The following is a 15,577-nucleotide window of genomic DNA, read 5'->3' on the forward strand; positions in this document are numbered from 1 at the left end:
GAAGTGTATTTTGTCCAAATGTAAATTTTCCCACAGGAAAACTTGCATTCTGCTTGAAGTGATGCTGCTCATCTTGCTGAAATTGAAGACTGTGCCATCTTTAAGATTTAACGAAGGCGGTGTCGATCTTTTCTCACACATAACAAGCAATAAGACAAGAGGGAATGACCTCAAGTTGTGAAAGGGGAGGTTTAGACTGAATATTAGGAAAAATTTTCTCACCTAAAAGGTTACCAAGCATTGGAACAGGCTACTCAAGAAGTGGTTGAGTCACCATTCCTGGTGGTTTTTAAAAGACTTATAGATGTGGCGCTCAGGGATGTGGTTTAGAGGTGGACTGGGAAGTACTGGGTTAATGGTTCAAGTTGATGATCTTAAAGGTCTTTTCCAGCCTGAATGATTCTATGATTTCTGTGCCAGTGCTATGGTCAAGTACAATCAATATGAAAGCAAAACTCATTCATTCAAACTACTGACAGAATGGTGATTAAAATTGAGTATATCACATGAAGAACCACATCCTTTATTCAGGGGCAGAATATCTGTCACGCACATAAATAATGCTAGGCTAGTGGGACACCTAAGGTTATGGAGAGTACCATGTAAAGCAACTTCTCTAGTGATGCTTAACAGCAATTTAAAACCACTGACAATTCAGACATCTCCATGTGACTCTTTTTCCAAAAAAGTGAACTGATGTGAGGGCCTGGAAGACAGACTAGGCTAGGGAGATCAAACTAATCTATCTCTGTTGTTAAAAGTGGATTTTCAGAAATACCTTCTTTTGAGTGTGCTGTCCTTCATTAACCTAAAGTCTTTCTGAACTGCTGTGAATATGTGTCTAGTATTACAGAAATCAATACCTTGGCACTCCTGAGTTGCTGAGCTGTTCTGGCTTTATTGATATGGACCACAGAGGTCTAAAGGAGAATGCAGACAGGTTCTGATTCTTGACATAAGAAGGCAGCTGATTCCTCAATAAACACATGGATTGGTGTTTGCCGTAAGAGGTTTCGTACATTTGTAGGTGCAGCAGGGAACATTCATGCTGACTGCTGCTGAAGTGTAACATCCACACAGTTCAGAAGTCCAAACTGTAAATAGTTCAAGTTACTTATTTTTAATGGAGTAATGGGTGTCTCCAATGAGATGATCCTTATGTCAGATGTCTAAAATACCTAATGTAAACAGCTCCTAAATCAGCTAATCTCACTTCCTGTAAACAAAGGACTATGTCATTCTTTTCTCAGAAAATGGATTAAAGGGGACATTTATTACAGTATAACTGCAAAGGCTAAAAAATGTCCATCTTTTTCTCTGTAGATTATACCTATAACATTTTAAGGTTGACTGTGCCCAAATTCAACTTCTAATTGTTGGACAAGATAAATCTTTATCTGAAACAATTCTCCCCATTATGTCTACCACATATTCCACTGTCAGATACCCATGTGTGCACAGTGGTAAGTGGCTTCTCAGTGTTTCTTCAATACGAGGCTCAAGAAGTTTAAGTCAAAAAGCTTGTCTTTTTAGAACCAAAATTATTCTGTGGTGCTGACATTTCTCTTTCCTTCTTGAGATGTAGATGAGCTGGGCATTGTTCCATTAGTGGTTTTATGGATGCTGGATTATGTAGTACAGCAAGAACAAATTCCTTAGTTTGTACTTGATTTTCATCTCTAAATGTATTAAGATCACATTAACCCTTCCTTTTGCATCAGTATGTGAGTTCAACCAGCATGATATTATATTCCTTCTGTGTTATTTTCCATTCCCATCTCCCATACTGCCTATATTTTTGTGTTTCCTAGTGTTCTGTTTTGGCACACTTAAACACAGTGGGGTGTGGAGTTGTTATCATTGAACTTCGTGTTACAGTAAACTGTAGATTACAGTAACTTAAGGTTACAGTAAATTGTCCTTGAGGGTTTTTAAGAATTCAGAAGTTGTGTAATCTGCCCACTCTACCATAATATGTTTTAGCTTGTATTGAGACATTCTAAAAGTAAAATACTAAACAACCAAAAACTAACTCCTAATGTAAAATGCACATATCAACCCTTTTCTTTGATGTCTTCTGCATTAAGCTTTGAAATGTATCAGAGAGTTAGCTTTTAATCCATTTTTATGTACTTTATTAATTCCATGTAATTTATGCTGTTGTTTAATTACATTGCCATAGGGTGCAAAATCAGAAGCCTTGAAAATAGTCCAAGTATGTTAAATCAAGGCAAACTAGATAAGGTATAGGACCCATAATCTTTACATGTGTATGAAGTGTCTGGCAAAATACTTTGTTAAAGCATGATGCCTGGCACAATATACTGTTAGCCTGTAAATCTTTATGGATGAAGACCCAGTTTATTTATGCAGTTATTTATGCCTAAGACTAATATATTACTTACCAGTCATTATCCCCGGGTCATTTTTTCAAGTACTTAAAACAGGTTGGCCATTTGCCGGTTGTACGAAATTTCCTCAGTTTTTCAGGAGTTGTTAATTGAAGGTTAGTATTTTTTCAGTTCTTGTAATATGAGTTAAGACTGAAAAATATGAGAAATGGATTTAGGCTGTGAAGGAGGAGTTTTCAGAAGCAAAATCCATTAGGCAAGATGATGCGGATCGATGTGCCAGCAGTGTGTTTGCATAATAGATCTGCTTATGCTTCACTACATCAGACTTCACTGGTAGTACCAAGGTAGTCCAGTTCCTGAGTGAAGTCAGTTCATGAAGAAGGAGTGACTGGTTGAGATTAAAATTTAGCAAAGCACAAAGAAGATTGATGAAGTAAAGCACTTAAAATTGAGTTCAGACTCCTTAATTGAGGACATATATCTCATTTTGTTATTTCAGTCTGTAGTTTAGGAGGACTTTAGGTTTCTCACTGACATGAAGTTCTTGTATTGCATTATCTGTAAGTCCCTCTTTTTCCTCTCTGTTTCTTTCAGAGATTCCCATTTCTTGCTGGTATTCAGTGACCTATCCTCAATTCTGAGCTATATTACAACAATGAGTTGTTGAGAGTGATGAAGCCAAGAGTTCCTAGGTAGCTCTACATAGTTATGCATGTATGTATTTTTATTCCTACCAAAGCAGAATATTGTTTTTCATGCAGTATTATCACTGAAATAAGCTGAGGAGGATGGTTAGCACACTTGATAAATGACACTCTCTCTTGCAATATTAAAAAGTGCAGAGATGCTAGATAATTACTGAACATTCATTATTGATATATAATATTAGAAGAATATGGAAATAAAATGGGGACAAGGAGAAAATTAAACTACCAAAGAACTTTGCTTAAAGTTTTCCTCTTCCTCTCAGCTCCTCTTTTCATGGAAATGCTGTGGATCTCTGTACTAATTTTACCAGAACTTGGTTTTGCAGAATTGAGCCTCTGACAGATAGAAACAAATATAAAAATGTTGGAAAGTTTCATACCTGGAAAAAAAACCCCAACAGTGTGTTCTCTGCTTTCTGGAAAAATCACTGCATTTTAGAGTTTAGGAAGGTGGGATTGTGTTTAGAGAATTCCAGTTTCAAAAGGGATGATAATGGGTAGTAACCCACAATAGTTAATGTTAACAGACAAACCTGATAGCTGTCATTAATAAAATATATCTCTGAGAACTTCTTGTAGGTTTGGCCTTTGCTGATTTTTTTTTTTGCTTTACAATATGGAAATCTGTTCATAAGTAACATTTTAAATATTAATGGTTTAGGATAATTTGATAGTATAATTTGGTTTCATATACTGAGCAAATAGAAAGCAAAATTATTTTTATAATTTTGAGAAATAGGAAACGAGCTCCTGGAAAGCTTTATGCTGGAATCACTATGTTTGATAAAATCTGAAAAATGAAACAGAGTAAACATATGTTGCTTACATTTTTAGTTGACTCTGAATGAGGCATCATTACAAGTGCATTGAAGGATACCATGGAAATACAGAATAATCTGGAGGGTAATGGACAGTTCTAAATGGGTTTTAAATTTAGATAAACATTACATAATGCATTCCAGGCACATGGCATTATATATAAGCATTGTTGCTGCAGAATGGGAGATAATACTGCTTAAGCTCTTCAGCCCTCAGTACTCCTCCTTCAAGTCATTTTTCGCATATAAGTAGATAGAAATCTGATCACAGTATTGCTGGAAGGGGAGACTGCTTGTAGGGAGCCTCGGGCTCTGTGCTTGTAATTTTTGAGTGTAATTAAGATGATGTGTCCGTGTTTACCTACCCAACCAAGCACAGAAAAGAAAGGTCTCAGTAAAGAACAGTTGTCCCACAGTCAGAAAGCTTAAGCTTCTTTCAGAATCAGACCCTGATATGAGTCTGAATACAGTTTCTCACAATACCAAAGTTACTCAGTTAGCCATTGGTCCTCCAGCCCTCCATCACTGACAACAGAGAATGATAAATATAGGGACTCCACATGCTGCCACATGGTATTAAGACTCTGCATGAGCTATAGGTACATGTTCCTCCTTAATGTAAATATGGTTTGATTGCTGACACACGTAACACTTAATTTTGCCCCTGCCTTGATTGAATTTACCACCACTGTGGACTCATTACTGAAGTGATAGGTTGTCCCTCCAAATATGAATTTGTTTTGGTAAATAATTTTTATATTGATTTATTTGAAAGCTTTCAAACATGTGCTTGAGACATCACGTGGAATGTTAATGGTATGATGACACTTTCAAGTAGAAATACATGGAAAACCACATGGTAATTCACAAGTTAGTAGTGTGTATTCGCTATTACAGTTACTAAGAATGAATTTTACAAAGAACTGCCTGTTCACCTGAAAGAAAAAAATTCGTTAAAGGTCCTTTGCTGTGGATTAGAACCTGAATGAAGCATTGCAAAGCAAGTCACTTGTTTTCCTGTACTGCTTTGCAGTCTGCTTTGCTGCCCACTTTCCTGCATAATTTCTGTTTTGCTGCTGAAACTTCAGATCGATCCTTCCTGGAAAATGTGTGGAACAAGATGAAAAGCCTGCTGCAATCTTTTTCTTGGCTGGGGGAGAGGAAAGGAGACATTTTGAGTTTTGCTTTCAAAAGTTCTCTTAAAGATCTCTTGTCTCGGCAAATGATGTAGAGTTCTCTGGGGAAAAAAAGTAGAAGGTGGTCATTCAAACGTGAGTCATTTTTACGTGATATATCATAGACTTAAATTTCCATGAATAATTGCTGATAACAAAAAAAACTTCAAGACTTTACAGTGACAAAATTGCTCCAGAAATGAAAGGTAAAGAAGGTTTTCCCAAACTGTGTGAAGCATAAATGGAGCAAATGGATTCAATTATTGCTTTGATAGTTCTCCTTTATAAACATTGTCATTCAAAACCAATATATTTCTTCATAGTTTCTGATAATAAAAGTCTGATAGTGTGGTGGTCAGTGCAAGGCAAAATAAAGCAAGTACAAACAAAATGTAGTGTCAAGCAGCAGTAATTGTAAGCAAGTAATTTGAAAAACATACAGAGAAATCAAGTGTGGAAGTCAGAATAAAAAGACTCAGGAAATTAAATAGCAACAGAAAAATTATTTAAGTCTGACACTTAAAAATAAGTGTGCAGGAAATGAGAAAAAATGTCTGAAGATACAGTTGCAAATTGAGATGATAAAGGACAGACACATTGCTGAAGTTAGCCAGTAAAGCATCCAAATGCCAAGGTGATAACTAGCAAGCAATGCAAATAATGAAGAGCCTACATTCACAGGCAAAGCACATTGCTGCTGTTCTGTGGAAAAGGATCATCTCTGCTGCTTTCTCCTGTTCTTTCACTTTTGCCATTTGTCATCGACAGATGCTTGTTGAAGAGGCTATTGGGAAAGTGTCTCCGCACTGCCATGTGCACACACTCCTGTTTGGCTGGTTGAAGGCCTGCTCAGGAGCATAATCGTTGTTCTTGTGCCTTACCCTCCTGTGCCTGGCTAGTTCCTCTTGCTGCGTCATCTCTCAGCACAGCACTGAGACTGCTCCAGTGTGTCGCTGGGACATGCCTTGGCAGTGTTCACTTCTGAACAGTCGCTCCTGTTCTGGTCTGCTGGAACTCCTGACTGTGAGGACAAAAGGGGCAGAATAGCAGGAAGTGCAAGTTGAAAAAAAGAGGTGTGAGAGAAGGCAGCCAAGGAAAGCCATGCTCATTTACCTTCTGTTCCCTTGGCTTCATCCTGTTGCGACTTGCTTTGCCCAGCTTCATGTAACAAAGTTACATGAGCTTTTTACTCATGTCACCATTTAATTCCTTTACTAATTCATACTGTATACTGGAACAGGATGTGTGATTTGCTTCTTGGATATAATAATATAGAAAATTCACAGACATCAGTAAATAAATGTATTATCCTGGCAGTATGTCTTCCTGGTACTGGTCATTTAGTATATGAGGTTTTAAAATGTCTGTTGTAGCAGTAGCAGTAGTGTTAGACTATTTTTATATGGGAGTAGTCTGGTTGTTCTTTCATCACAAAAAGATGAGCAGTGTCTAGTTTATCTATGTGCAGACTACATTATTGTCTCACAAAACAATGTCCCAGTGCTAGGATTGCTTCATTAAGTTTATGCTACATAGACATAATTATGCAGGAGCTAAGAATAGCTCATCTAATTGAAAATAATGATTATAGAGAAAGAACGGGTTTGATAGCTGTTACTAAGCAAGCACATACCATACACCCATTCATGAACTGCACAGAACACATATGGGATTATACGGTGTGTTTGTTATTATTAAGTTTCTTTCCCCCATCCTAAGTACAAATTGAAGGTGTTACAGCTTATTTGTTCATTATCTTTTTTTCTCACAGACCGAGAGGGACCCGCAAGAAGGCAGCATAAGCTGATATTTATCCAGTAAATTATGACAAGCTAAGCTTTGAAATAACATTCAACATTTATCCCCACACACATTTTAGGAAGGATGTAACTTAAATAAATCTTCTCCAGGCACCACAGATGAAACTGTCTATGTGGTTTTTTTATGACTGTGTTTATACTAGTACCCTAAGGGATTAAACATCCTTTTAGAAATGCAAAGTCTGCCGTTCTGTTAATCTCTTGATGCTCATTCTGGTTAATGCTAACTTTTAATTCTTACTTTGTCTAAAACACATAGAACTCTTCTTTATTCCTTGAAAATAAAACTGAATTTTTATGATGAAGTTGTTGAAAGTTTTAATTTATTTGATTAGTGTTGATTATTATCACCAGGCACACAGGATAAAAGTTGGCGCTACTGTTGTTCTCTTAAATAATTATTTTCTTACTTCAGTGTCAGTTTTCTACTAGAATGTTACGAGAAAAGGGATGAGATCATGAAATTTAATGTATCTGGTTTAGGAAGGTTATTAATATCTCTAGAGTCTCAAAAAATTCTGCTAGTTTGCCGTGTTTAGCTTTCCCTCTGTTTTAACGAACCATTTCATAGCTCTAGGCTGTGTGCTAATGTTGTGGAGGCACAGAGAGATCACTGTCATCAGGAATTTTTAAACAGATGACTGTTTGGAAAATGAAGTGGTGAGAGAAGATGGGACAAACCTAGATGCAAACCTGCAGTAACACAACTATCGGTTTGCACAGTCTGGAATCAGAGGCCTTTGCACAAGCTGTTCTTGAGGCTTTTTAAGAAATAGTGAAAGGAAAAAAATGGAAGCAAATGGCAGATTACTTTACCAGAGTATTCCAAACTGTTGTCTTGACTTCTGAAAAGTTACCTTTTCAGATTGTTTTTGGATTTAAAATTCGGTGAGTTACAAGAATTTAAAACTGCTAATAAACTGTTGTTTATACAAATGCCTATTGAAGTGTCAAACACATTTTCTGTGCTATTTCTTTGCAACGTGGTCTGATTGTAGAAGACATTTCCCATATTTTTGGGCTGACATAACTGAATTTTGCCCTTCAAAAGTTTTTATATGGCACCCAGCACTGAGCATTAACTTTGAAATGTTGTAAGGGTAGTAGCATTTGAACACCATGTATCCTGGTCTCACAAAAACCTGTTTAGGAGTCAGTGTGGTGGCTCAGTCTGACCTTCTGTACACTTTTGTGCACATTGTGGTAACATGAAATTAAATCCTAACCCCAGATTTCTGTCAGATACTATATTTTTTTTGTAATTTTAATTATAAGCTTGGGCTGTAATTGTGTTCCTGCAAGTAAGTGTGATTTCGAGGATGAGCAGGACTGAAGAGCTGAGAGGAACAGTGGTTTGATTCTGAAATACTTTGCTGATTCGCAGTTACTCACAAGTGGGCACAAGAGCACACTATACAGGATAGTGTATGGTAGCTGAGGTCCTTTACTCTCACATTCTTGATGCAACTGATAAAAGACTACTTTGCATAAAAACTGTTTTCTACTTTGTACAGAACCGCACATGCAAGAGCTAAAGCTGATGCTGCGGATCAGGCTGCTCAGGCTGCTCGACAGGAATGTGATATTGCAAGAGCAGTTGCCAGAGAACTTTCACCAAATTTCTACCAACCAGGTAATTGTAGATTGGGGTTTTTTGTGGCTAATTGCTTTATTGCAGTGAAAAGATTTTGTGTTAAGTTAAAAGTGTTGATTTCATTTTGAATGTTATCATTTAAATGGAAATAACAGTCATCTCAGTCATGAGAAGTGTACATTGCTAAAGGAGATTTTGCTTTCAGTTTTTAATAATTTGCTAACTATAGCTTTGTATGAAAACAGTTGTGTGTTGAAAAGTACCAAGGATATAACTTCACCTCAGATTAATGGTTTATTCAGTATGGTGTCAAAGACAGACTTTAGAGAACATAAATCCACAGAAATTTTGGTTAATTTTATAATGCATTTATTAGTGGAAAGATCCTTAGCTTTTTTACTGTCCAGTGGAATTCTTGACGATCTGGGTTAGCTAAGGGCTGAATTTTGGTGAATGCTTGACCATTAGACATACATAATCTGTGGGGGAATCTTTCTCTGTTATGCCTGTGGTGCTCTGTGAAACATTAGTCCCCTATTGAAGATATAATAGAATTAGGTCTATCTCACTTTTATCAGCGTTGCAGCTCATTTTAATCTGTCACGTGGTTTGAAAAGTTGTTATAGAAAGAAACAAAGCTGATTTTGCTTTGTTTTTCTGCTCTCTTTCCATGAAGCTAATATTTTTGAGTACTGCTCTTTAGCTTAAGATTGAATAGATAAAATGGAACTCCATTTGCCAATTTAATGTCTTTTCATGTCTGCCCTTTCTTTCACCTGTCAAATTGAGTTGAGTCATATCTTGTTATTACTTTTCAAGGACCTGCCAGCACTCATATGCTAATATAGATTATAGCTCTGAGATTCATTTTCACTTACTGTCATCTTCTGCATATCTTTGTTTCAGACATAACCTGCTTATTCTTAAATGTACCCATATAGTGAATGGAGGCTAATATCATGACCCACAAAATAAACACACAACAACATTCTTCAGCATTTTCTAAAAGTGCACCTATTCCCTTCAATTTTTATTTTAAATGACTACTGTATATAACTTGTTACTAAATCTTTACTGTCAGAAAGTTTAAAGAATACTCGTTTTTTTCTTTGTTCCTAAGTACTTGTTTGTATTTTGGGGTTGAGAGAGTTGGGGCGCTCTTTTTTTATTCATTTAGTGCATAAGTCAAGGGTTGACCACCTGATTAGAACCTCCATTCCCCTCGCCAGTCTTGCAAACTTTCTTAGTACACATCCTGATGTAAATTCATCTTTCTTGAACATGGCAGTCCAGAACTGTAGGCAAAGTTCAAAAGAACTATTTCCAGTATTAGCTTTAAAACAGTATAAATATGTACCTTTCACTGTTGGAAATTACCTCAATACTACCTCCCCTGTGGATGTATATTAGTGGCCCATACTTCTATAATAATCAAGTCTTTTTCTTTTTTCATTATTTCATTCTTCTCTCAGCTGAAGAAATTCTGATTTATAGCAGCAGGTCATCTTTCCAGCCATAAGTTAAGAAGTCATAGGTGTAGCCATGCAAAGAATTGAAGCATTTGGAAAGAAAGTATTTGAAAGCTGCCAAACCCTTGAAATAAAGAAATGGCTGGAGCACTCGAGTGAAAATGCAAACATCCGATGGTGTGAAATTTGACACCAAGAAATTGCCCAAATCAAGAATTTCTCAGATGTCTTTTTTTACTTCCTGCCACAGGAAATGAAGTAGCATTGCTGACAAATTGGCTGAGATTTGGGGAGAGAAGGTGTGGGATCTTATTTTCCTCTCATTTGAAACTTTTATTCCAATTACAGAAGAGAAGAATTTGTATCACCTCTGCAAATGCAGCTGGATATGTGTGCAGTGATGTAACAAAGCATTTCTTAAAGTTTACTTACTCTGTTCTTTGTATGGAAACATCTCTCAGTTACTTAGCTACCTATCAAAAGATAAATACCTCTTCTTGAGTCTAAATTTTGAGTTTCCTAATTATTTTCAAGATAGCATGTTTGTATACACTTGAAAAAAATTGCTATTCCCATTGCTTAGGTAAATTGCAAAATGCCAAGATATAAAGATATATATAAAGATATATATATATAGATATATATATATATATATATGTATAAATATAAAGATATAAAGATATAAATGCCAAATAAGCTGCAGCAAACCACCGGGTTCACACATCATTGTGATAATTTCAAATACTATCATGTCTAAGATGTTTTCCAGACTCAGTGTACATGATACCTTTTTCAGATACATTTCTTCTGTGTGGTACTCGTTAACCCTGAGACTGACTTGTCCACGCATTTGTTTATGGATTTCCCAAGTCATGCCAAGACTTACTGGACAGTGTTATCATTAGCTTTTGCCATTTATGGTAATAAAATAGATAAGTATTTTTAATTATTTACATTCACTCACACAAACAACAGTAAATAGCTGTTTCATTCATGTGTTTGAATGAAAACAAGATAACCGTTATTGCTTCCTAATAGCAACTTCTTGGTTTTCCTCTGTTTCTTGAGCTTTATATTTTTTACAGTATCTTTATAAGTCTCTGTAAGTGGTACTAAAAGGTAATGGTAAGTTTTGTGTCTCAGTCTTTCAAGCTATAGTTAAGTGAAAGCTTTCCATTGTACTAAATAGTCTTGAAAATAAGTTATGAGACAGTGTAATTTTTCTCTTATTTATTTAACTGCTTAGTATTTCAAGCATGCTGTGAGCAGTAAATGTATGTAGTATATCAACAAGCCTCTTCAAACAAAGAGACAAAAAAAGTCAAATACAAATACCTCTCTGTAAACAACTGTGAATTTTTTTTTCTGTCTTAATGAGTGATCTCTGAATTACTTGCAGCCTAAGTCCATTGATAAAGCTCTTAAATTTTAGATTCTTAAAAAGCAACCTTCTGGGCCATATAGCCTAGTATTACACACAAATTGTAGTTACAGTGAATATTCGTAAGTCATTGTACCATGATAATTCATACTTTCCAATTACTTTCTCTCACATTTCACTTTTATGTTCATTAAGACATTCATCAGAAGCTGCCAAGATGTTCTAGCTTTGTAATGTAGTTAAAAGGAGACTAAAAGGAGAACAAAGCAGTAGAAAGTAAAGTGGCATCCAGCATTTAAGCATAATAATGTCAGTAATTAGGTACCGTAGAAATCTTGAGATTCAGGTTTCTCAGTGATTGATTGCCTTAGTGTTTGCATATGAGTAAAGCCAAGTATGATTGAAAAGGTCAGAGCCATGGTATAAGGAGTTATAAGGCTGCAGGGAGATGTTTTCCCTGAGTTTGCTCATGCTAGTCTCAGGCAAGACCCTGCTTCTACTTTTGTTGTACAGAGATTTGTCCTAGTGTTTAATAATTATGAGGATTCATATCTTTTCAGAGCCCTATGCAAAAGGCTATACATTTTGTAGATTTAACAAATGTTGCAGTCTTTACAGAGGCCATATTTTACAGGCCTTTTTATCAACAAATAAAATGAATTTTGAGAAATCCCAGCTCTGACCTGTTTGTTTTCTCCAGGCATCACAAAACTTGTAGATGTGTCAAAAGAGAGCATACCAGGACAGAAACAAATGAAACCTGAGTCATAGCCTCATTCAAGGGAGTCATCCAGGGACAGTTTGAGATTTGTTTTTGCTTAGAGAAAAAATAAATGCTGTTTTGTGTCTCTTGTTAAAATGTAGAGAATAGCAAATTACTAATGGGAGTGCTGTATCAAAGGTCTAACAGAAAAGAAAGGATTTTGTACACCCAGTAAAAAGGAGTATTGTTCTAGTATTGCACAAGGTTAGAAGATGTTTTGACTTACACATTCATTCTAAATTCCACAGACCATCTCTCAGATAAAGTCTTGTAAACACACTATCAGGAGGTAAACTGAAGTATGAACTGTACAGACTGGACAGCTAAACCATAATTGTCTGTGTGCATGTATATCCTGCAGCAAATGGATACTGCTCTTTCATTCAGTTTGAATGAATAACATTTGATTAAATGAAAGAAGGGTGAAACTACTTTGCTGCAGGGTAAGAGCAGTCTGGGCACTTTACCACAGAGGAATTAAGGTCTGGAAATTCAGATTTGAATTGTTTTCTGGCAGATTATTTGTCAGGCTAGCCAGCTGCCAGATGAACATACATGGATCACCAAAACAATTCATCCAGCTTTTGATCTCCTAAACAAGGCATGAGAGAAATCAAGGAGCAGTTTATCAAACTAAAGCTGTCTAAAGAGATGGACAGAATTTTTTCAGGTGAAATACATAGCAAATATTTTCTAATGATAAGAATAAGAATTTAGCAGGTTTTACCATTATTTTTTATTATAATGTTTGGTTACTCTTAAAGCATCACTATTAATATGCTGAACATTTCTAGTTTCAGAAATAAGCATTTTAAGTTTAGGATAAGGCCATTTGTAATGGCCTCTGATGCCTCAAAGAGCAACTGTGGTTTACATTCTCTTTTGACCAGTGGTGGATGTCTGTAGCCTCAGAAAAAAACACATCCTTCCCATCTTCCTCCTCTCTGTCATCTCCACCTCCTCCAGTTCTCAAAATGCAAGCTCCATATGGACAGCAAAGAGAGATTTCTGGCTGATGCTAATTAACTAGAATGTCCTGGCTAAATGCATATGGGCCAGACCAGATATTTGTATTTAAAAAACCAATTACAATGAGCATTTTGCCTGAAAAGTTACCAGCCATGCCATCAGTTTGTGCCTTAGAGCATACGCTCTTAGTCATACAAAAGCCTGTTCATTTTCTGAATTTAGTCTACATATGACTTCATCATCCGCACACAACTGTTGTTGCAATTCTTGCTATGCCGTTTTTTCTCTACAATTTATTGCTTCCATTCTCTTTCTGCAGAACTCTGGAGAAGCCATAGCCTATAGACATATCCTGATACACTTCTGTTGTATCCAGTAATAAAGAAAGAAGGTGCCTTGAAAGAAAAGATGTCGATTTCAAGCTTTATTCTTGTTCTCCCCTTTCTTTTTATAACCCTTGTCATACCAGTCTTTACAGCTTGCCTGCCAGATTTATCACCAGATTTATCACCAAGCTCTACGTACAGATGGCCCCACCCTTTCCTCTTGCCCAGTGTGAGGTCCATCCAGCTTGCTGGCAGTTTGCACCCATCCTGCCACATTGCCATACACACATGCTGGTTCAACCCACTCCACAGCATTCCTGCATGCATCTGGAACAAGAAAGCGTGCCTGGGAGAAGGCAAGGCAAAGAGAGTTTGCAAAGGCTTACTCTTAATTCTTCAGGATGCTTTCTCAATCTCTCCAAGATACTTCTGAGTCACATAATCAAATGATTTGCTTAGGAAAAAATGTGCATAATTAGTTTTGAGCAAATTAACTTTTAAACCTAATAACAGAGAACCAGTTTCCTGTAGAGAGATAAAGCTGCTACAATCACTGTAATTTTCACAGGCTTGCATTAAGTACTGAGCTAGTTAATTTGCATCTAGATGAAATTTGTTGCCTAGTAAAGGCTACAGCATCTGTCTGTGAAAGCTGTCTAGAAGCCTGGACTAACTTCAGTGCTGTCTTGGGTATGTTGCTATCTTGAAGTAACTTCTGGAATTCTAGCCTAGGTGTACCTATCTAATGTGACACCACGAGTTTGTTAATTACAGGTGTAATCTGGGAGAAAGAAGTCAGTGCTACCTTAGAGTTTTAAGTACCTCCTTTCTCCTGTTAAAAATTATTCATTTGCTCTGAAAAAGAACCAGGACATAGAACCTGCCCACTGTTGGCCTGCTCCAGTGAATTTCTATATTGGTCTGTCACGGTGTCCAGCCAAGGACAAGATGAAGTAGGGTCTATCACGTGGGACTATTATCACAGTGTCAACATTTCCATTATAAATCCTATTTATAACTGTGTCATAAATATTTGTTCCGTGTTGAAATTCAGCTAACAAAGTCTGTACTGAGAACTTTCCTTACAGTGCTAATTTTCACTAAAGTATGCTGATCTATTCTGAAAGGATTTTATTATACTAGTGAAGGTTTAAATTATGTTACAAAAGACTAGGTTTCTCCTGTTATGTTTTTAACACGATGTGGACCATTAGAGAAAAATAATCTTTGCAGCTGCATTCTGTGTTTGTCAGGGCCACAGAAATCTTTTATTCCAAGAAAGTGTGCAAAATTTAAGAATTACTTGAAAGTAGAGAGATGTAGAGATCTGTAAAAGAAAGATCTTATTCATATTATAGACATGAGTAATGTAATGTAGTATTGTTCAGTATGACATAGAAGACCATGCTGAGAATTTAGAGAATATGAAGATTTCTACCTACTAGTTTTGTAGCAGTTATTCACTCAGATCATAATTTGAACAGGAGTCAAACCTGGAACTGAAACACAACCAGCATGGAATTGGTAGTTGAATTTTTTTGTATGGTGAGATTAAACGGGATAAAGATTGTAAAAAGACAAGGTAGAGAGACGAAGAACAGAATAATGGGAGATTATTTTCCTTGAAAGTATAGTTTAAAAATGAAAGAAAAATAAGGGTCAAGTAAAAGAATAAATCACAGATGTTAACAGGGGAGAATTGTTCCAGAAGAGGAGAATGCCCATCTGTGTCAAAGGAGTATGAGAATAGAGCACTGATACTGAGATGTGACTAAGAAAATCACGGAGGCTCCTCAAAAGTATCAGATGAAGAGCAGAAAGTATTTTGTCAGAGGCAGTTGCCAAACTGTGAAGATAGATTTGAAGAAGAGGAACAGTAAATGGATATCGCAAATTTAGACTTTAGAAATGAAAACTTACAGTGCAGATGTGAAGGGGAAGACATGACACTGTGTGAGGTCAGAATAGTAAGTGGCATGATGATTCGGGTTTCTCTTAAAATACGAAGGATCAAGAATGTATTGGAAAGAAGCCTCAATAGGATGCAAGACTAAGCAGCTCACATATCCTAGTTCTACCAGAATTAAATTGATTGTTGTATTTCTGTAGTTCTGACATTTGAAATGCCAGAATGACAGTCACTCTGCTAGCCCACTTCAGTCTCCTAGGCTTTAAAATTAATTTCAGTGCTAGATATAAGA

The 15,577-nt window shown here is 36.3% G+C and overlaps 1 protein-coding gene across 1 annotated transcript in view; it reads left to right on the plus strand.

Annotated features, from left to right (window-relative positions):
- The window catches only part of JPH1 (junctophilin 1), an 82,821-nt gene that overhangs the window by 46,823 nt on the left and 20,421 nt on the right, over positions 1-15,577 (plus strand). Inside the window, 1 exon segment of the mRNA XM_018079310.3 lies at positions 8,389-8,507. Within this exon segment, the coding sequence (XP_017934799.3) occupies positions 8,389-8,507 (119 nt within the window).

The sequence above is a fragment of the Manacus vitellinus genome, unplaced genomic scaffold, assembly GCF_001715985.3.
Source record: "Manacus vitellinus isolate BGI_N305 unplaced genomic scaffold, ASM171598v3 scaffold_1_pilon, whole genome shotgun sequence".
Lineage (NCBI taxonomy): Eukaryota > Metazoa > Chordata > Aves > Passeriformes > Pipridae > Manacus > Manacus vitellinus.